Source organism: Crocodylus porosus, unplaced genomic scaffold (genome assembly GCF_001723895.1).
Source record: "Crocodylus porosus isolate Cpor-Errol unplaced genomic scaffold, CroPor_comp1, whole genome shotgun sequence".
Taxonomy (NCBI): Eukaryota; Metazoa; Chordata; order Crocodylia; family Crocodylidae; genus Crocodylus; species Crocodylus porosus.
This window is the reverse complement of record NW_017728927.1, coordinates 13,210,318-13,233,938: the sequence shown is the minus strand read 5'-3', so window position 1 is coordinate 13,233,938 and position 23,621 is coordinate 13,210,318. Positions and strand designations below refer to the sequence as shown.

Genomic DNA, 23,621 nt, shown 5'->3' with positions numbered 1-23,621 from the left:
AGTGGGAGGAGGACATCCTGAGATTTACTTGAGAAGCATCTACAGATGCAAGCCAGAGTGTTGTTTGCTTTACCAGCTGCAACATCACACTGGTGACTCATGGTCATCATGTGGTCAATCATGACCCCCAAGTCTCTTTCAGCCATGGTGCTAGCAAGCATAGCACTGCCGAGCCTATAAGTATGCTGTGGGTCCCCCCCCCACACAAGGTGGAGTACCTTACATTTATCGGTATTGAACATCATCAGGTTTGTATCCACCCACTTACTAAATTTATCCAAGTCACTAGCCTGACCTCAGGTGTGGACACTATGCCCCAAAGTTTGGTGTCATCAGCAAACTTAGCCAGTGGGCTTCTGCCACCAATGGCCACATCGGTGATAAAAGATGCTGAAGAGAACCGGTGCAAGGACAGAGCCTTGGGGGACTCCACTGGTCACGAAGTGCCACAATGATTTGCTACCATTGACCACTACTCTCTGGGTCTGACCTCGGAGCCAATCTCCCAGCCATTGGACTGTGGTGCACTCGAGGTCAGTTGGCCAATTTATCCATGAGAAGGCCATGGCTTTTTTAAAGTCCAGATATACGATGTCACTCTCTTCTCCCTTGTCCAGGTGATACATCACCTGGTCATGGAAGGAGATGAGACTGGTCAGGCAAGACCTATCCGCAACAAACCCGTGCTGGCTTTCCCTCAGGATGCTGCCCTCAGCTGGCTTATCCAGAAGGGTCTCCTTGATAATTTTCTCCGTGAGTCTTACCGGAGATTGAGGTCAAGCTGATTGGCCTGTAATTCCCGGGATCTACTTACCGCCCTTTCTTGAAGATGGGTACCACATAGGCCTTCTTCCAATCTTCAGGTACTTCACCTGAGTGCCATGAGACCAAAAAGAACATAAAAGACCCAAATCCAGCAGCAGTGGCATTGCCTTTTACAGCCTGCTCTGTAAACAGGTACCCTGAGCTCTGCGCAAAGCTCTCTGAAAAGGAGGAAGAGAGAGAAATGCACACAAGCTTAAGGACAGCAGAGTCAAAGGCAAAGTTATATTGGTAAACATGGCATTCAAAGCCAATCTGGCATCAAACCAGAAAAAGGGGGGAAGAGACAAGATCAAGTCAAGCTGTGCCTTTTCCTCAGGACTTCAGGGAAACCTCCCACCTTTCCTGTCCCCTGTGGAAAGACATCAGAGCTACAGCAGAAGTGAAAGTTTCAGGAAATTCAGATCTTAAACACCACACAGCAGAGCCCAGCCAAGCAGAACTCAGGCAGCTAGAAAATGAGCAGATATGTCCCTTCAAACATTACATTTCTCATCTACCAGCATAAAACAGTCCAGAAAGCACCTTTACACCATCAATTTCAGAGAAACTCTAGGGTGCCCAAATCTAGCATTGACACTTAATTTAACATATGCATGTCAAAAACTAATTGCACTCCTGTCTTGGAAATGGTTACCCCAACTTGCAAAGCACTCAGCACAGACATAATGACTGTATTAGCACTAGGAGCCGGGGCTCACACGCTTAAACCTACTCCCCTGGCATAGTTTGATAAATATAAGAATTCTAAGTACTAGCATAAGATTGACACCTAGGTACTTGTTTCCCAAGCCTCACGCATGCAACTCAAACAGAAGACGGAGGTTTGGGCTAATTCATGAAAATGGCACATACTGAAAACTATGCTAAAGCTGAATATTAACCGAAGCAAGGCAGGAAAGATGAAGGAAGCCCAAAGTAGGCATAGAGACCAAAACAGAGGAAGGAAAGATTGGAAGCAATGATGGGAAGATCAGAGCACCCCAACGAGGCTAAGAGATGACGGACGATGACAAACAGTGAAATAAGAAGAAAGACCCAAGCCATGTAGGCGAGAAGGGGGACCATAAAAAAAAAAAAAAAAAAAAAGGAAAAATTATCCAATCTCTTCTTAACGTCCTGCTTCCTCCAACTCTTACAATCAGACGTGGTCATGTGTAAGGTAACTCGCATGAGAAGTATAAAAAGGGATAAGAACAGCAAAACAATTTGCTCCTGAGCATTGTGTCAAGGAGGAATGGATGCTTTTATTACTTAAGTGGCAGGAACCACTCTGATGGGGAAACATTTGTTTTGTGGTTGACTTTTAAATAAAAGTGATAAACAGAAATCAAATTGTGACTTCCCAGATATGCCTGGATCTACAAAAAGAGGAAGATACCATCACTGAGTCCTGCTAAACTGGCTGGGTCTATTGTACTCCTTCTTTGCTTTCGCCTTATCAGGCAGCCAGATACAATCATATATCAGGATGCAACTGAGACTGTCATATCTAAGGAAGCTTCTCCTAAAATGGTATTTCCATAATCCTGTTTAACAAGGTACACGAGGTTCAATATAAAGAGCTGGACAAATTAAGTTCTCTGCCTTTTTCCGTTCTCGATGACACAGACAGCCGCACAGTCTACTACTGATGCCACTAATTAGATGATTAAATACCACTCTAGGTGATAAGCTTTCAGGGTAAAATTATTATTTTTAACAGGCAATATATTTGCTCAATCTCATTTTAAAATCACAAGATCTTTCTTTTTTTTTTTAAACTTGAATGAAATTACCTCTCCTGATTCTTACTGGGTACAGCAACCATTGGAAGAAACAGCACTGAAGATACGGTGCCCAAGTACCACAATACAGCGGTGCTTTCCCAAGGAACTCAAGCAATCCCCAGACAGAATTTAATTTCTCAGAGATGTATGTGCATTTTCTCCTTCAAAGGAATGAGATGAGGAATCACACTGTCCACTGAAAGCTCATACTGTAAGAAGCCAAGTGCATTTGCTATGAACCCAGGAAGGCCATTCTCCTCTTCTGGGAGAAAACACCTCAGAGATGAACAAGACCAAGAGTCCCATCACTTCAACACAGAAATAAGGATACCATCAACTCCATGATAAAGTTGCAAGGACACTACAGTTTTTCTGTCCAGCATTTTAAAAACCAGCTTGGTACCTTGTTCTACCATAAGACCTGGGCATCTGCTGAGGAGTGGAAATAGGTTACAAAGGAAATATTTTATTAATCTATTGGGTAATTACTTTTTAACTAAATTGTGGTAGTGCTGGAATGATGTAGCCATGATAATCCATAAAATAGGTGAGAAGCAAAGATTTTTGGGAGCGGTATCTTTTACTGGACCAACTGCATGGTTGGGATAGACCTGAAGAAGAATGCAGTACATATGAAAACTTGTCCAAGTTGATCCCAAACAGGTAGTTGGTCTAACAAAAGATTATCACTCACAAAAATCTTTGTCTCTGGCATCCTTTCTAAACGCTTGCTCAAGTCTAAAACGCTTTAAAAAGCCTCGGGAAGGTTGTATGTATTGATATCAGAAGACTGCCAGCTGTCGTCTTCTTCAGAATATCCAGAATTTCCCAGATCGGCCTACACCCACAGCTGTATTGTGACAGACTGACAACAAAACCAGAAACGTATGGAGGGAAGGAAAAGCCCTGGTTGGCAGTTTGTAGTTCTGGTGAACCCAAGGGAGCAGAGGTTTCCTTTCCTAGTTGCAGTGCAAAAGTTTTGCCTGCCACTCAAAATGCAACGCCTTCCCTGACATGTCAAGAAAAGTCAGAGAAGCTCTTTCTTCGTCCCACTTAGAGGACTCTCAATGGCATTAAATACTGTGGCCAGAAAGATTTCAAATAATACCCTCTTGCAAAACAGCTGCTTCATACTCTAGCAAGCCTTGCTTAGTGTACCATACATCACAGCCTCTTTGGCTCAGCAATGACAGAGAATTACAGAACTGGGCAGAAAACAATTAAAGCAAAATCAAGAGTCTGTAGTTAACACTCAGAATTAAAGCCTGAAACAGCAGCAGCATGCTTCTTCTCCCTTTCTCCCATTCCTCCCAGGTCATAACGTTCAACCTTCGGTCTAAACAGGATATTTGTTGATCAAAACTCACTTGTGACTTCTTGCTGGGTTTGGCCTCCTTCAGCTGAAATAACAGCATCTTATTACCCACCTGTCTTCTCCCTACTTTCTTGCTTCCCCCAGCAATCACAAACCTTCAAACAAGCACATACGTAAGCTTACTCATGTGAGAAAACCTACTGGCTTCAAGGGAATTGCTCAGATGAGTGATGTTAGGCATGGGTGGTTTGGGGAGGTGTGGGTGCACACCTCTGTGGCAACAGAGAAGTAATAAATAATAATCTTCCCTTACAGAAGAGTGTTACAGAATTTAATATAAAATTATCAATATTCTATAGGCTTTTTGACTCATCCTACCAAATTTAATCAAAATTACATGCTGCTAAAGATTTTTGTAGGCGGGTTCAAAGGAAGTACCATACTAAAACTAACTTCTTTAAAACTCAACTGCTTTAACTCCTTCTACTGTATTCTGAAGGACTTGGTTCAACATAAGAGTCAAGTGCCTTCCTTGTCCTCCACGCGGTGCAGCCATTTTCTTCTGTTTGGGAAAAGGGGAGTGGCCGCCATCAGAATTATGATAAACTCCATTCAGTGACTCAGGTGACATAAGTACGCCAATGATAATGCAACTTGCAGATGCCAAGAATGAGATTAAGTGACGTATCATCTATGTATCGACAACTTGCAGCATGCCAGTAATGAAGCCAGTAGAGTTATTCCTGAAGACAAAACCCATGGCATTGTTCTAGTACCTAAGACCTGGAGCACACATGGCAATACTTTAGTATCAATTAGAGAACAGATCAACCAAGAACCAAAGGGCATCCTTTGGAAGAGCATGTAGGTCAAAGACGAGGGCATATAACCTAGGTCTAGAACCTGTACCTTGGTGAGGAGCAGCACTCGTTTCTGCAAGCGTCTGACCAGAGCTTCGTGCTGCTCACGTTTCTTCTTCTCATCCAGTAACTGGTTCTGGATTCGTAATACCTCCTCTTGTAGCTGCTGTCGAGCCTTCTCTAATATCCTGGCACTAAGAAAGAGAGAAAGAATGAACTTGTGAGGTTTAACACCGCCTCAGCAAAACCAGGAGGATGGGGCAACAGCAATGGGACCTAGGGTGTCATCTTACCTATGCCCACATGCAGCTGTAAACTGCATTGCCATTATCAGCATTACTTGGAAGGACATTATTAAAAAAAGAGAGATGCTCAATGACCAATCTTGGAGCTTAGCACCACCTCTTTATTTATACTATGCATGTACAAGATATAAAAACAGCAATCTTTTACAATCAGCAAATCTCCTCTCAAGTGCATATTAAACTAAACTTGTTAAATACATGCATAAGTTCCAGCAACAACGCAAGTCTCGGGGTTTCACTCTACCCTTTTCCTTTGCAACAAGTTGGAGTCACAGTTGCCACTGCGCATGGTTTGCATCTAAAGACAGCTATTTGGTTAGTATCTTTGATAACTACCCATGTGTTGCTCTTGACAACAACCTAGGGTGAGCACAGAGCTATCTTACTGTGGCTGGGTAACAACACAGAGGATGCAACATGGACAAGACTATGGCCAGCTCCCGGCAGCCAATTTTCCCATTTCCTCCCAGCTTTCAGCAAAGAAACCCTTGAGTACAATACTCTACATATTTTTTGAGTTGTTCTGGCTGCGTGCCCCAGGGGTACTCTTGCCACTTGTTGGGACACTCAGGACAGCTGAACCACTCTATCCAGGAAGCACCGGTACACAGTTATGCAGGCAACAAACACGACTGATTCATGGAAAAAACTGCAGCCCCGGAGCACCTACCCAGTGTCTGCAGGAGGTGAGGCAGATGACAGTATCACACGCAGGGGACAAAAATCACTTGTACCTACCATGTTAATAGGCCCTGAAAGGGGGACTGGGAGTGTACCAACAAGTCTTCAAGCAGACTTAAACGCATCAAAACCAATGGCGCTGTCAGGCAGACACATCAAAGCTCTGCCTCTCCAGCAGAGAGGAAAACAGAACAACCTAAGAAAATTTGCCAGAGCCTCAAAGGGGTGTTTATATCATCATAAATCAAAAGAAAATAGAGTAAATAAAACACCCTTAAATGAAATAGTGCCATTATTCACATGCTGCTTAGATGCATCAGGAAAACGGCACTTTTCTTTAAAGATGCTCTTAGTCTAAATTAAGTACATCCTGCACTGCTGGTTCACCAATTTGTGCTACTTGGAAAATTTATGTAGGAATTGACCAGAACTCCCCAAGCAGCAGTTTCCATACCTGCACTCCTTCCCTCTGAAGACGAATATGCATTTTAAGGCATTAGATGAATTAAAAGACTATTTAAAGTTCCAGTTCAATTTGGAACCATCCACAGACCAATTTAATAATCAAAGACTGTGAAATAGACTCTTCATTGTTGTATTCAGGTGGGAAAGTTCATCAAAAGGGCTTTAAATCTGCATTTAAAAATGGATAATTTAATTACCAGAGCACCACTATTTCCCTGATTCTGTTTTAATTAATTAGTTACACAAAAAGAAGCCTGTGCCCAGCAGTGGTATCTATGGTGATGCAATGTGAAGTAGCGTGTGCCTCTCACTGATGGAGCAATTCTTTTTCCATCCGAACCTCAGGCCTTGTCTAGTCCATTAAGTTTTGTTCCAGCTGTGCACAGCCAAAGCCCCTCGGTGGCACAGGAGCCCCCTTTTCTGCTGGCAGAGTTCAAACCACCTCTGCAGAGTGAAGTAGAGCTCCACCACCATCCAGCACGAGGTGCCGATACACAGGCCAGCATCTTCTGCTGGCCACCATGCTCCTTCCAGCCCTCCCCAGATGCTCCTTCCTTTGCGGCAGTGCAACTCCTGCATCGAGTCACACAGAGCCACCAGAAACATGCGGACATGCATGTGCTTTGCCAGCCTGGAGGTGATGACTGCTGCCTGCCATTGGAAGTTCTGGCAGCAGCCACAGGTAAGTGGAGATAAAACCTCAGGCTAAACATCCCAAATTAAGTTGCCGAAGGTCTTAATAGAACAGCGTTTGCCCAAGTCAGCAACACTAGAATTCCCCAGTCGTAGCAGACAGAGAATCTAGCTTTCACTGTGCTCATTTTTCGGATAAATCCACCATTATAGGACAGCGCTCTGCAAGCATTCAGAGAGAAACGATATCAAAAAGATGTTTCCATAGCAGCCAACGTCCAGAAAACTCAGCGAACAGATACCAGTCATTCCACAGTGAAAAAGGGACGAGGATCCTGCGAGAAAAACTGAGAACAACCCAGGAACATGTCACAAGGAAACAGTGGGAAACCCAGGAAGAACAAGCACAACAAACTACCTGTGACGTACAGCGTTAATCAGATCCTTTGAAAATTGTGCAGACACACACTTTACCAACTACCAGTCTCAAAAGTGCTAATGCTCCAAATGTTATTTCAGGACCATAGCAAAATTCAAAGAAGAAAATCAAAGGATTGCTCAAGTTAATTAGTTACAGCCCAAATTAAATATCAATGCAAACCTGCACCAAATACCGTGCAATAAATGATGTTATGATATAAAAATCCTCTCTCTCTGTGCTATTGGTTAGTTTAATTAATAAACAGCTCTTCCAGACCTGAGTTCTATACTCTATCAAAGAGCTTCAGCCCTGAGTCAAGTCAGACTAGAGGAAAACTATAGGATCAAACATTCAAAGAACCAGAGTCTCACATCTGACTGCTGCAGAAAATTTTGGTAGCATATTTTTTTAATCCCTCTAAGTTTGAACTATTTTTATAAGTCCTGAGTGGGCTGGCTGATCAGATTTGACCTGATATTCAGAGTGAAAAAAAGGAAACTTGATAGAATCTAGTCAAGAGTCATGAAAAGTCTTTGTGATGCATATACCTCAGAGACAGCACACCTCTTTTCTAAACTGCAGAATTGGACACAACTAAGAGGAAAGCAAAAGGACAAGTGTGCAGGTTATCTATATCTTCTCGCATTCAATAATGCTTACATTTTCCAACCTCAGATGAAATGCAGGGATCAGTTGTTGCTGCCAAAATGCAAGCATCATCAGGCCGATTGTTCAACGGGCAGTAAGTAACCGCGTTCCACTTCTGAAGATTAAGATTTAAGCTACAATGGGCCAGTAGGACCAGTAGGAAATCTTCCATTCAAGCTTCTAACAATTTTTCCAACACGCCACATTTTTGGACTTGCCAAAACAAAGGTGACTGAAGTCCTTTCCTCATCATTAAGAGCAGACAGGTAACTTTTCCAGGTATTACAGTATGAACTAGCTGGCCAATATTGAAGTTACTTTTCTTAGTGACAAAAAGCAGGATTCAAAATCAGGTTCAAAGCAGCAAGTTGTACTATGTTATTATCCCAGACATTATTTTCTATGCCAATGACAACACTGGCTTTTTAATGCCAATCACTCACCTCAAACCAAACAATTTTTAAAAACTCATAAAAAATTAAACCCCAAAGGTCCATGGTTTGGTTGAACCTCGAGCACCTTGGCATTTTCAAAAATCTCTGCAAGTTCAAAGCAAGCTTTCATGGTTTCAAAGTGAAAAAGTCGCTTCTGTTTATCAGAATTAATGAGCCTCGTCCCTCAGCCCACTGAACGAAGTGCCGGTCTCTCATGTCCCGAGCTGGTGAGAAGCTCTCTTCATACTCTGCTCTTCCGTTCTGCAATCCACTTTCATGTAATCTTAAATTACATTTCATTTGCCAGAATATTCTTTGAAAGGCTGAGAACAATGAAGACGGACAAAGAATACAGAAGCTATAAGATAAATTTTAATAATCTCAACACATGACAAAAGCAGCTGTCAGCTCTCTTCCAGTGATGGATAAAACTAACACCCCTTGCCTCCAGCCTATCTTTTCTGTAACCTCTTCTGCCCCACGCACTGCAAAATCTACCAGAGAGGGCAAACAGAAAGCTAGAAATATAATTCTGTACAACAGACTCTGGAAAAGATCAGAGGGCTAGCCATAGTGCGCCAACAGTGAAAATAGGGACTGCAGGGGTCACGCAGCGATTTCAAAGAAGATGGCAAGGGGGCATGATGCCAGGGCCGTATGCATCAAAAGCCACTGTACCGACAAACAAGATAATATGGATGTGATGAGAACTGTGCAAACATACAGGGAAAGATGTAAGAGATATTTCACAAAGAAAACCTAGAGGAGCCAGCAATGCAATTTGTACACAACTGCTACACAGACTAAGGCCACGTTCTGCAAATTAACAAGGGAAGACAGCCAGATGTGCGACAGCAATTAATATGTTGGAGGAAAGCAATTCCCCCCAACTGCATCCAGACGATATTCATCCTTGCCAAAGTATTTGCCCATCTATAAATGGCAGGAAAAATCCCATAAACACCAGAGAGACCCAAACAAAAGGGAAACTGATAAATAGAGGGCTTGAGTAAACTGAAGCATCTGCTTTCCTGGCTCTTCTTTCCAGTTTTGCAAACCAATATTAAAGCACCACCAGTGGTTCATGTCACAGGGTCTACTTCATAATAAAAGAATATTCTTCCCTGGAGCCCAGCAGCAAAGCCCCAACCCATTCAGTCCTGTCTAATGAGAGGATGATAAATAGCTCAGTCTTTGATTTGAGAGAGCAGTGACCCCCTCTTCTGCAAGTGTCACTGCATCTGGTTAAATCATCGTGGCAGGAATATGCAACACCTGGAACAGGAAGGTGGCATGAGAGGAACAAGCATGATCAAACAGGTACCAGGCAAAAATATAAGGGAAAAGAGCAAGACAAACAGGAAGGAGGATGAAAGGAAAGAGGTAATGAGGAAGAAAACAGAAGCAGTCAAGATCAGGAAAACAGAAAAATCTTTCCTATGAGGAAGCAAATTGTGGTCAGACACTAAGTACTACTTAAAAAAATAAATAGATAGGCCAGGATACTGCAGGAGCAACCAGGATGCCTGAATCAACATACCCAGGGTAGACAGACTGCAGCACAAAAGGTGAAGAAAAACGCATTGATATTAAAAGCATTTCAGATTCCCTCCTAACACAGATGTACGATTCCAGAGATTCAACAAGTCCAGGTTCTCCTCTGCATTTTAAAATTTAAATGGGGATGATCCTCCCTTGAGGACTATATGACCCTCCCGAGGCCCCTTCTAACCCTCCTTTTCTAATATTGTTTCTATGACTTGTTTTTTCTTCTGCAGACACCTACCTAGGAGCCACTACCATTCTGGCATCCTTCTGCTGTTCTCCACCAAGGTGCTTTTGCTGTACTCTGCACCCATGGCAGCTAGTGAAGCCAGCAACTCCATTCTGTGTGCGACTCAGTTCGCCCTCTTTTGTAAGGAGAAGTAGTAGTAGCTAACATTTCTAGTATCTGAAGTTAAAAATCATGGTGTCAGGCAGTTCAGCTGCATCATCTTCATAGCTAGAGAAAATCCTAACTGCACAGCTTATGAAATATTACATTAAGCATAACCTGCAAAGGAGTCAGGAGGGAAGGGACTGTGTGCCTGTTACCCACTATTCCCCCTCTCAAGTACTGATCATCTTCCACGAGACACCACCTGCCCACACAATATTAACTCATTTACCCACCCTGGACCTTTTCAGTTGCCCTTCCACTGAGGTTTCCATCCGCCAGTCACCTGAAAGCAAACAGTTCTTGTGCCCATGTACTGCCCTATGCATGAAGAAGTCTTGAATCAGAGTGGTTTGGCAAATAAAGAAAACCTGTAAAGAGAATGATTTGGCTTGTGTAGATAGATGAAGTGGGTAAAGAGCATACTGATGTTTGGAGCTTTATTGATGCACAGCGAACGGGTGTCATCTGAGTGCATATTTGGTTTTGCTGTCTAACCAGCAGCAAAAATATCCAACTTGGATTCAGCACCTCCAAGGTGAACTTGGCATTCAGTCACAGAGCAGGAATGAACACAAATCTAGGTGCTCCAGCCTTTCCTTCTGTCCCCAAACTGACAGAAATTATAATGATTTCCGCAAAGAAGCCAGTTTACATCAGGCATCTTCCACCTCCTTACACTAGGAGGTCAATCTGGTTGCTACAATGCAACCGTTCCCATGGAAACAGACAACACACCATCTTTGTGCCACCCTGTTACAACAACTAGCGACACAGGGCAATGGATTGAAGGGCCACAGTGGCAATCAGAAGGCAAAACGGGCCCTATTTAAAGAGGGGCCTAACGCATCTCTAGAAAAAGATTACTTTCCAGAATGAACCGACACATTTGCTCCTTGAAACAATGCAGCTCCAATCCCAATGTTAATCTGCTGGTCAATATGGGACTTGCTGTCAGACTAATGCACACGCAACACCAGCAATCGAGCATAAGCATGTATTTATCCGACAAGGTGAATGACATGTATCGGCAGTGATTTCTTTTAGAGAAACAAGAGCTGATGGAAAAAATAGACACACCATTAATTTCTACCAAAATCAAAACTCTCAGGAGCAAGAACTCTCCAGAGATGACTGCACTGGGGTTTTTTTTCCCCCTCAAGTCTCAAAGACAAGAGCTTCCAGTTTGGGATATTTGGGTTTCTGAATAAAGTGTTACCACCCTATGGGATCTGCAGGACACGCACTGCTTCCAGATTGCTTCCAGGAGTGAAATGGTAAGGAAAGAGAGACAGTAAGTGATGCAACCAATGCTGCAGAGAAAACAAGAGACACATCAGCACCATGTCTCATCTCGTCAGCCTGGGCTAAGAAGTATTTGGCACACACAGCAAAGGGGTTCAGTGGCTTGTCGTCACAGTGAGCCGGGGATAGACCCCAGCTCCTGGTTTCCAACCCTGAGTTTTAGCTAGCCACCTGTGATTGGCTCAGTCCCTTCGAGCATTCAAGCACTCTCATCCCTGAGCATTTAATCCCATTGGTAAATGTTGACTGGAGGTGAAGGCTGGACTTTCTTCTCCCTCTTCCCACTGGTCATGGATCTATAAGGAAAGAAATTGCGTCTATGGGGAATATACCATACTTAGTGGTTAAAAGAAAAAAAAAGAAAAAAAAAAAAAAAAAGGAAAAAAGAAAAGAATTGCTGCTGCTTCTCCATTAGATATTGCTCCAGCCCCTGGGGGCTAAGGGTCCCAGAGAGTCTGGGCATGAAAGGAGCAAGATTGTGCAGGCAGGGAATTGAAAGGGGTGGAAACACAAGGAAGACGTTTCAGAGAAAACCTCTGCCTCGCACAGTAGAGTTGCAAGACATCTCTCTGCAGCTGGCTTTATTTACCCCCATCTCATTCAGATTCTAAATGCTTCAGTGTCATTACACTTTTTTTCTTTGAAAACAAAAATCAAAACAACTGAAACAAAACTGAAAATGAAAAAATCCAAAAGCCTGAAATAATTACTAATCAAAGGAAAGGCCTGCACATGAGCTGGTGAAGCCACCGGCCAGCTCTACCCAGTAATTTCTCTCCATGTCGCCTCTGATGAGTTTTATATTTCTAACATTTCATCAATTTGAATCACCAAATTCAATTTGCATTCGCAGATAAACAGAGAGAGAACGGTAAATACTCTCATTTGACCTTGAAGTGTGAGAGAGAAAATTGCCCTCCACAATTTCAATTCAATCCCAACCGTAATGAATAATGCAATTTGCCCCATCAGTTATCAATCTGTAATCACACACTTGTGCACTGGAGGAACATGCTTTCATGCCTCAGCATGAGATGGAGAGCCAGGCAAAAAGATTTATACTCTTTTTGCCTGGAGCTGTCACAAGCCCTGGTGCACCTCCCCATGTGCGTAGGACTTGCCAGTCTTCACCCAGGGTGGCATCTCCCAGAGAAAGGCTCCGCTTTGTGTCTCTTCACCAACCCGGCATGTTCAGGATCTGGGAACTGAGGGGGATGTGCCCCACAAAGGGGGTTTTCCGCCCAATCCCACAAGCTGTCTTCCAAGAAACATCCCTGTGCTGCTCCAGATCTAATACACACACACCTTTCCTTTCAACTGTCAAAGGCCCATTTCTACATGCCCGTGCAATACGCAGCATCAGAGTGCAGACTGCTGGCGGCTCACATATCAGCAACCAGAAATGCTTTAAGGTTCTGCTATATTTTAAACTGATACTTACAGCAAAAGCGGAAAGCCTGCCTGGAAAGGGCAGACTGAAAACCGAGGAGAAAGGAGAAGGACAAGTACAGAGAGGAGAGCAAAGGACACCGCATGGAAGAAAGGAGTGGGAAAATGGGCATGATGAACTGACCGCTCACTACACACACCTGCTGGAACCCCATGGTCTTGCCATTAGGCTAAGAGCTCATCTTCGTAAAATAAAGAGGGTCAAAGTATGTGGAACGATAAAAACGAAATATGAAAGCCCTCTACTGAAATCTAATGAGAAGGCGCCCTTACGGACTCATGACTCATTACTGCTCCATGAAGGCTCTGCAGAACTGTCTGCATGACCTTTTCCAATAAGCCTTCATTTCCAATGCGTATTACTGTACTTCAGCATGAAATGAGCACCGCATACCGCTGTTCCTCACATTTCTGATCTGAATGCTTTTTTTAGACTACCAAATGCACTTACAGAAATAGGTCTCTCTCACATCGTGCATGCAATATGATGCAATGGCAGACCCAAACCATAATTTTGAATAAAATGCTAGGTTGCAACCCAGAAACTAAACACTGGTCTTTTATCACCAAATCCGGTTCAGGTGTCCTAAGTATATTAACAGATAACTTGCCCACCACAGATGTTAGGCAGTACAGGTAATGTCTACCCAGAATAGATGGCCAGGATGCAGAGACAGCTAGAAAACACCTAGCTTACTTCCATGCAGCCAACACTCTCAGCCTGTCAACTTTTACAATCTCCAACTTACTCTCCCAATGTATTTTCTTCTGTACAAAACCAAAATAGCTTTGGTTTGTTTAGACAATAGCAATCAAAGCCATCTCCCGAACTTTGGAGCAAAGTAGTCCACAATAATAGTAACTCCATTAAGTATAGCAGCACAGCAGGATAGCTCACTATTTAAACATAATAACATGCAAAAATCTACATTAGAAGAGCATTATTAAGGTTGCAAAGTCAAGCACTTGAAAGTTAGCAAATGCTAGAATCAAGGTTGCTGAGCTACCCTTAATTCAGCCCCCTTGTGAAGATGCATTATGATTGCCTTTGATTACATAATCACATGCTATTTTTTCCACCCTGCCTTAATGGTGATTCACAGTTTTCTACTGACTGAGACCTGTCTGTAGAACTCCTACTTCATTTGCTGCAAACGCTGAAAGGTTTGCCATGAATCAGACACAGAACTGACAGAAGATAAAGGAAGGTTTTATGACTGAGGCCACTGTATGAGCCCCGGAGAACTGGATTCCCTCCCCACCTCGTCCACGGAGTTTCTACATGGTACCAGGCAAGTCACTTAAACCAAAATTTTGCCAGGTAGAGGAACACACTACTTATGTGTTTCTCATTTTTACATACATAGCTTGAGACCATGAAATGTGGTCTGCAGAAGTAATGAGCATCCAACACTAAGTGAAGGGAAGCTCCTTCTTTCTGTCTTTCCCGTTGGCCCATTCATTCCCAGGTCTAGTTGCTTCCCCTAGCTAAAAATCACCGTAATTTTATGTTAACATGGGGGTGTGGGAGACATTTTCCCTTATCTCATCCTTGGAAATTGCTAAGATATTGTACAGCAGGGCTGACACTGTGCAATAACATTCAGCCCAAAGCTGACACACAGCATGGAAAATTTAAGCCCAAACAACTGAAGTCCTGCAAAATGATCAGCAAATAAACGCAGAGGTTTATAATGGAGACTACTGGGCAACCTCAACCAGAACTATCACTAGCAGCCACACCCACATTATTAAATTTATTAAAATAAATGTACTTATTATGGGAGATTATTAAAATTACAAAACAAACCATCTTTACCATATGCTCCCTGTTAATATGCTTTGCTAAGCTTGGATTGGCTCACACACATCCCATCCCAATAAAATCATTCCCAAACTCTCCAAGGCCACTGTTAAATTTAAAGACTGCCTTGTAAATGCTCCCGCAAGGTACATTTATGCAAAATTTATATAAAACACTAGGTAATCCAAATGGTAGCATTTTACAACACAGGTTAAATTAAGGAGGGTGGAGGAAGGGAGAGCTCCCACAGTTCCCTGCCTGATGCAGCAAGAACTAACCCTGCCCTACTTCAATCACTGTTTACCTCCCCTTTGTGCATGTATAAATGGATATATGAGTTGCAAGGCATAGAAGAATCAGGCCCTAAGGGCCTGGTCCCAGCAATCTGATTAGAGAAAGCTGGAATCTGTCCAAAGTAAAACCTTCTGAATAAGTATCAAACTGTGATTGTTGGTGGTTTATTTTGAAACAACTTTCACTTCTACAACACACTCTTCACAGATGCCAAGTACAAACTACAGTCTCTCACTCTGCTCATTAGTTCCTCCCAGACAGCTAAGCACAGGCAACCTCTTCGCCAAGCCAGCATTTATTGCAGCATTCATTTTTCCAGCTATGGAAATAGAGACTTTAATATGCTAAACTGAAGAGCTACGAATGAAACCCTTGCCATCCTGTTCCTAGAGGTCTTTACATCCGTGATATGCTTTATCTGACCCACAAAGCCAAAGTCCAATGACAAAGTTACTTGCATCTTTCATTTTTTACGGTTTTTGGCTGTAGCTGTCTTGGTCCAAGGACATTGGCAGGCAAGGTTCTTTGGGTAGATGTGATCTCCTGTATTATAGCAACTGAGTACTTGTAACAAAAGTTCCTTGCAAACTTTTGGGCGTCAGCACCCTTCTTCAGGCACAGGGAGACCCTGTAACTCAGGGGTGGGCAATTATTTTGGGCAGAGGGCCACTTACTGAGTTTTGGTAAGCCAGCAAGGGCCGCACAACAGGCAGCCCAGGGCAGATTAATATTAATTGGTAATTTTTTTTTAGGGGCCCCGCGGACCAGACAGAATGGCTTGGTGGGCTGCATCAGGCCCACAGGCCGTATTTTGCCCACCCCTGCCGTAGCTGTTCTGAAATCTCCAAGGAAGGAAAGAAGCTAGAAGTGTGGCAGGAGGTCAATGAAAATATAAATAGGTGGAAATTAAGAAAACAATGGGTAGAGAAGGGAAGGCGGACGTTCCCTTCTCAATTCAGAGTTTAGTTACTTCGATTCTGCTGCATCACTATTTCTAAATGTTTAATGAAACAATGCTACATTCCTGGCAATGTCCCTACAACAAACACTTTAAACAGACAGTGGTCAGGTGGAGGAGTCAAGGACCTTTACACTGAGGTTTTCTCGCGAGGAAAAGCAGAAAGGTCAGGCCCTTGGCTTGAGCAAAGCTGGAATAAAGGAGAAGAATTTCAGACGGTGACCACAATACCTGAAGGCATCTGAGAGCTCAGGAAATTCTAGATGCAGATCTCTCCCAGGCTCCAATGTTTCTATTTTGCCAGCCACTCTGACAACTACCTACATTCACCCATACACAAAAGGCCCTCCCACTACTTCTGATGTAGCACTATCAGTAGTCATAGTCTACCCTAAAAACATGTGAAAGGCAGCAACTGAAAAAGTGAAGCCACTTACTAGTACCCACCCTTAGCTGCTCCACTCACAGGCACGCTGCTTACAATTACCACAGCCACCACAGACCACAAACACCCCGTTGTTAAAGCTGTTCTTCCTTGCCCTCCCATGAACATCGCAGATTTTTCTTTTCCAGCTCCATTAGCTATGGTGTAAGAGCAGGTTGCACTGGGAAAGGGTGCATTCAGCCATCACTCAGAGCCAAGGGCTAATTCCTTTCGTGTCATTCAATTCTGGCTGATCTCAGTCTGGCCTAACATGAGCTGCTGCATAGCACAACTGGGTCCAATCACTAATACTAGAGCCCTTAATGCATGCACAGAGTAGCCCAGGGTTTCCCTGTGTGGCACTGCCTTGCTCCTCCTCTATTCAACCCTGCTAAGTTTCAGTTTTCACTAGTGCTCCCGATGCATAAATTGGGGTGCGCTCTGCTTTTGCACAAACCTGTAGCTCTCCCCTGGGACATCAACACAATAGATGTCAATCAGCAAGAAGGTTGTTAATTCCAGCTGTCATGTCCTGAAATTTGGACATCTCAATCTGCGGTGGTGTTGCCCATCAGACTTTCATAAGCAGAACAGCTCATTCTGTGACCATCGTCACCTCCTTTTCTCTCTTCATACGTAAGGAGGAAGGAAGTGTCACCTTTTGCAGCACATATGTCCAACTGGGGTGACAAGATGATACAACTGCAGAGCTCCTTTTGTGAAACCACAGCTGGCTGTGACTATTTCTGTGTTGGGAAACAACAGTGTCATTTTCATGACGTGGTGACAGCTGTTGGGATTGCAGATTGTGCCAGGCTTTGCCTTGCCCATCTTTCTGTATATCTGCAAGTCCACCCCAGAGACTCTGACATCACTTTCTAACACTGCAGATATTCTTATTTTCAGCTGACACCAGGGAACACACCCATGCTTCCTGGGTGTCACTCCATGATTTAACAGTGCTAAATACAAATCAGACTCTGACTCAGCAGCCTTTTTTAGTAATTGCTTTATTATTTTCCAAACTACTTCCCACAACCTCCAAGACTGAGAATAGTGAAGACTAGCAGTGATAAATCTAAACCTAACAGCTTCAGTACCACTGCTGTTCTACGCATGCACCTCCCAGGCATAAACGCTTGATTTTTTTTTTTTTTTTTTTAATAGCTTTGAGCTGAGACTAATGTTGCCTCATCTGTTTGAGTGTGCTGACATTCAGATTTTATTAGTACCCACGTCAGACAAGCTAGTGGTCACTTTTGACCACAGTGCTGCTCTGCACAAGACCAACAAATCTCACCTGTCTCATCTCAGGACCTCTTAAAAGTACCCACCTTCTGTAGGCCATAAATAAGGTTGACCCTGAAAATAGAAAGGTGAAATGTGGCAGTAGAAGGTCGGTAACCCCTAAATGCCAGAGGGTAAGTGGCAGCGAATGGTCTGTGTGTTCAGTATTGACAATGGGAGGTGGACCAAGACTAAACAGTTCTGCCTCCCCCACAAAAAAAATCAGTCAAAACTACTGTGCTCCTTGTCACACCAGCTCCCAAGCATGAGTGTGCAAGAGATGAACCCTCCATTACAACACGAATGGTGCCGTTAAGGACCTGAATACACTTTTTTAATTATTTTGTTAAAGCAAAATGTTGAGCCGGAGCTACTCAAGACCCACCTCTCCCTACCAACCTTTGTACAGACAAACAGGGCTGTTTCTAAAATATCTCAGTCAACAATGACAAAGAGGATTGCAAAAGAAAAATTTCAAACAAAGCCCAAATCAGAGACCACTTATTAAAAGTGTATCAAAGAGAAATCAAACAAGAATTATCTATGCCCTTTGGATTTTCTAACCGAGGTGAAATTCCACAGCAATGGGCTGACAACTTTGAGAGATGAACAGGACTGTACGCCCCATTTGAAGCTCATTTTTAAATTCTGCCCTAACTATGGAGTCTTTACTGTAAGAATATTCAGCTTGCCCAGAGTAAGTACTAAGAGTTATGTCATTATTGCAATAAGCAGTATCAACCTACATAGTAAGGTTAAGAGAGCAAATTTAGTGCTTGGGTTGGAAAATTTTAAGACATTTAGCAAGATTACTTATCTTTAAAAATAGTTCTCTCAGTAGCTCATTTTTCTGGAGATAAAGCAGACAAGGAACTTCATTCTGCTGCCACCTTCATTTCTGCACAAACCCTTAATACAAAAGAGAGGAGCCCCTTTTCTCTTGTTCAGATCACGAAATGGTGTAAAGGTGGGGGTGTCCCGGACTCTGAGCACATGGGAGTGAATAGCAGTGCCTTGAACGAGAGCATACACATGCCAAAAGGCATGTACACAAGGCACAAAAGTTGTTAAAAACTGGATCGATACAATGAATAAAGTAACAAGAGTATATGGCTCAAGCTCACTCTCCCCCCACCTTTGGAGTAACCCAACATCCCAATTAGCAGCTCTGAAATCTCTGTACCCTCCATCTCCCACAATCGATTCAGACACTTTGGCAGCCAACAGATAGTCTATGCTCAGCGCTCCCTTCGATTGCCACCTATGTTCCATTATAATCTCCCCTGCTGCCTCCACTGTACCTGATTAATAAAGTCCATTCTTCCTGTTTATTTCCTTATTGATTCGCTGTCCCCTGCGTAAGGAAGAGAAGTCAATGCAGTTAGGGGTGGCACCTGCTTAGAGACCTCACCATTCAACTACCTCCTGAAACCTCATTTCATTCCCACTGGATAATAGGACTGTGGCTGAAGATGCTTTGAGGTATTGGCATTGTCATAAAATGTTCCTTGTGTCCTACTTCACTGCAGCTGACAAACCCGCCACTTGCTCCCTAGGCTAGTAAAAAAAAAAAAACCACACTTCTAAAGAGCTTTGGACATGTTTGCATTGCCAAGTGAAAAGGAGAAAGTGAGTATTTCAATGTTTCCATTTTATTCTGAATCCCCATAAAGAAACATGAAAAAGGGGACTGTCCCGGTACAATCACTGTCTCGGTCAAGCAGCTCACTTATTAATCTCTCCTTTCTCTGCGTTCCCTGGCTTGGGGGCTTGGAAAGTTGACACTTGACTTGAAAAATGCCAACTTTAAGCAGTTTATTTCCTCTTGAACTTTAAGAACTGACTGAGACAGAAGTGACCTTTAAAAAGCCAGGGTTAGTTCTTGTATGAATTGATAGAAGGATTCTCTGTTTACACAGCACAGAGAGATACTAAGCAAATCTCCTATGTAAACACCCCTTTCCTATCAGAATAGAGGCGAACACAACTTTCACGGGGCACAGGACTCTCCAGGTGGGAGGGTTTAAAACCTGGTGACCTAACTCGTAGGGCTAGAGAGGAGACGCCCAATGAAAGGCAGCGAAGGGATATGGTGGCAGCAAAAGGACAACATAGGAGCTCTGATGCAGGAGACTTGTTAGGAGCATTTCTGGACCACTGATGGATGGTGGTTCAGAATAAATGAATGGCCAATGGACTTGCTTTGCTGGTATGTTGAGAATATTACACCAGGGGTGTCAAATACATGGCCGGTAGGCCGGATTCAGCCTGTAGATCTGCTGATGCTGAAATGCAGGCACAGAGAGTGGATGCAAGCTGCTCAGGGTCAGAGCAACATCAGCAAGAGAGTTGGGATTAAAACTTGGGAGTTTTTGATTTCTACACTTCAACTCAGTCTTTTAGACCATTCTCCTCCTAGCACACAGACCCATGAACTTCAGAAATCCCCACTGGACAGTATGAAGTATCACTCTGCCATCAGCTAAAAAGAAACACTTCCAATCTAAAATCAACCTGCTGAAGAAACAGCATAAGTTTCCTAAGGAGTTCCCAAGGCAGAACCCGCTATTTTCTCTGCTGGAAGTAAAGTTTACATCATCCTCAGTAAGTCTCGCTAAGTCTCTTAGAAAATAAAAGCCTTTCTAAGAGCATATACACAAGGGCATGCTTTCCAGTATGCCCTTTTATTTTTTAAAAGAAAGAGCCGTCATTGTACTATCATGTAGTACTGCAAAACCAGCATGTGTGAAGATCACTCTCAGCAAGTGCTACTGTTTTGTCCGATGATGCCGACTGAATTTTCTACCGGCCAGTAGGGCTGTGCAAAGCTTTAGTAGCTGATCTGATTTGGAGGAGATTTGGCCCAATTCAGTGGCCAAATCTCTGAATCTGAATCAAACTGGGAGACTCATTAATCTCTCCAAATTGATTCCGAGAGATTTGGAGATTCGGCCACAGACTGTGCAGACAGGCACTAGGCAGTACTGGCGGGAGCTGCTGGGGGAGCAGGCAGACAAGCCCCGGCTTGAGCCAGCATCCCTGGGAGAAGCCGCGGCTCGTCCGGCTGCCCCCACACCGGTACTGCCTAGTGCCTGCCTGTACAGTCTATGGCCGAATCTCCAAATCTCTCCGAATCGATTCAGAGGCTTCTGGGAGCTTGGGGATAGGAGGTAATGAACAGGGGCTTCTCCCCAGCTCCTCCTGGGGGTTCGATCCCCCAGATCCCCAATCATTCCCACCAGCCCCCATGACTTCTCCCAGGGCTGCCAGCACTACCTGCCTTGTCCCGGTGAGGGGTAGCTGGCGTGCAGCCAGACGAACCATGGCTTCTCCCAGGACTCCCAGCTCAAGCCGGGGCTCATCCGGCTGCTTCCTCAGCTGCTCCCGCCAGCACTGCCTGCCTGTATAGCCTATGGCCAAATAAGATTCGGTGCTAAATATCTTCAGATTCAGCCAAACAGAATCGGGACAGTGATTCAAATCACTGAATTGGATCACTGTCCCTCCAAATCGCCAAACCCAAATCCAAAGCAAAGACTTTCCACTTTGCACAGGCCTACTGGCCAGGCCATCTCTATAGATCATACGAAAGGCTGCTCACTTCTAGCATGCATGAGAAAGAACTACATTTTCCAAGTCTCAGCGTGGCCATTTCTTTAAAGATCAATTTAATAAGTGGCCAGCCGCTAACTTACGTTTTAAGGTCGCACCATTATGAGTTTCAAAACCTGAGCACTATGCAGAAAGCATTCATATCACCTCCGCATGGTGATCTGACAACAGGAAACACTACTGTTGACACGGTACGTAGATAAGTATTGTAAGCAGTGTTTTCCTGTTCTTAATGCATATGCAACTCAGAATGAAAGAGCAGCAGGAAACTGCCATCTTGCTTATATGAGATGTATTCAGAGATTTCTTCCTTTTTACCAGGAGGAGGTAATTAAGGTGATTAATATCACAGTGCATTTTTCCTTCAGTGAGCTGTCTCTCCTATTCAGTCCTCTCAGGGATTCTGCTCTCTAGGCTTTCACACTCCCCTGGGAAATGACTGATATTATGAATACAGGATCAGAACATCCATGAATGAACTGAGACATGAGAAGAAACGCATTTTAAGGGGAAAGATTCTATTTAATTGATTCACATGTATCTTAGCTCATTAGAAGGATGACAAAAGGAAAAGCAAAAACAGCACAGATCAGGGTGGTTAAAAAGGAAAAAAAAATGCTGCTGGGTTTGGTCATGAGCCTTCTTATATGCATTTTCCTGTGCATAATGTGCAAGGAAGGATGCAAGCACTTCTCTGTGTACCAGATACTCGTTGCAGAGAAGATAGAGGGTTTTTCTATTATCATCTTATTCTGAAGAAAGGAAGAGGCCAAAGTAAGGTGTAGACATAGTCAGGATCTTACCATCCTGCAGTCACTCCTCCTCCATTCATTTTGCAGAAGACGGGAAAATCTGCAACTGGCTAAGTTGAAGTTAGTCCCAACATTTCAGCAGAAGGGTCCAAGTTACTCACAACAAGGGGATGGTGTTTTCCCAGGCTTTTACATAATGGTTGAAACAGAAATCAAGTTCAGCAAAGGATAAATAACTTCAAGAGCTCCAGATCAAGTACAGCGTGTAATATCTCTGTCACCAGTATATTTACTTAATTTGATGGCATGCAGGCAGGGTTCGACAGGGTTTTCACTGGAGGAGCTGGGGAATTTCATCTCTATCTATCACAAGGACAGTTAACTCAGCTATTGCAAATTATGATACCATTATTGCTGGATCACAAACAAAGAAAAAAATAATCACTGAGGAAATCAGGCAGACGGAGTAGACTAATTATAAAGAAGCTATCTCTCTGCACAAACTCTGTCTTGGAAATGCCTTTAAAGTATTGCCATCTGTTTGTGGAATAACCATTCTTGAAAGCTGCAGGTAGCCAGATTCCTACCTTACAAACAGATATCTGCTACTGAAGACAAGCCAGCATGAGTGCCTCTTCTCCAAACTTTAATAAATGTATAAGCCCGGATGGTTGAATTACTAGTTTCATGAAATCAATGCAAGGATTAATGATTTTGTGAAACAGATGAATGTTATTGATTTTTTCTGAAATTGTTAAAATTCTTCTGAATCTTGCACAAATACATTAAAACAACCATCTTATCAAGTTCATCAACCTAGTGGAAAGAGAACTAGCCATCATATGAAAACAATAAAGATCATTCTGAGCTGAACTATGGTTGGTTTATTGCAAATGTGTATTAAACAATTTCACGAGACAATTATAGACTTACAGAAAAGTCCTCAGCCCAGTGACACACAGACGCAATGTCACACTGGAACAACTGCGATGTTACTCAAGGTTTGAGTTCCATTTGGTTATTATAGCTTAAATTCAGCTGAGGTCCTAGAAATAAGTGATATCCCAAAACGAGAGCTATGCGATCAAGAACTTGGATAGGAGCCGTCAGGTAGAAGTGGCTAGGGATTTGTTTTTTTTAAGAGAAATGCAAAAGGAAGTGAGGAGGTGTGCAAAAGACATTTGACTGAAACTCTGCCATCAGTGGTGATGTGTGGAGGGTGCACGTACACCCCCTGAGAGCGCTATTGCATGTACGCCCCCTGCTCATCGCTTAAGTGGTGTGTGGCTGTTCAGGGGGGCAGACAGGAGTGCCGGTGCCCTCCCTGCAAGTGCTGGCCAATCGCTGTGATTGCTGCAGCTGGTTCCAGGATTGGCTGAGGCCACTTCTAGGAGCGGCTGCAGCGATTGGCCAGCATTTGCTCCCAGAAGCAGCTGCAGTAATTGCA

The 23,621-nt window shown here is 43.5% G+C and overlaps 1 protein-coding gene across 4 annotated transcripts in view; it reads right to left on the bottom strand.

Annotated features, from left to right (window-relative positions):
- MAD1L1 (MAD1 mitotic arrest deficient like 1) overlaps window positions 1-23,621 on the bottom strand; it is a 490,537-nt gene that overhangs the window by 325,950 nt on the left and 140,966 nt on the right. For all 4 annotated transcript variants that reach the window (XM_019542036.1, XM_019542039.1, XM_019542038.1 and 1 more), the window contains one exon: window positions 4,816-4,960. In XM_019542036.1, the coding sequence (XP_019397581.1) occupies window positions 4,816-4,960 (145 nt within the window). The remainder of the gene's footprint in view (window positions 1-4,815; window positions 4,961-23,621) is intronic.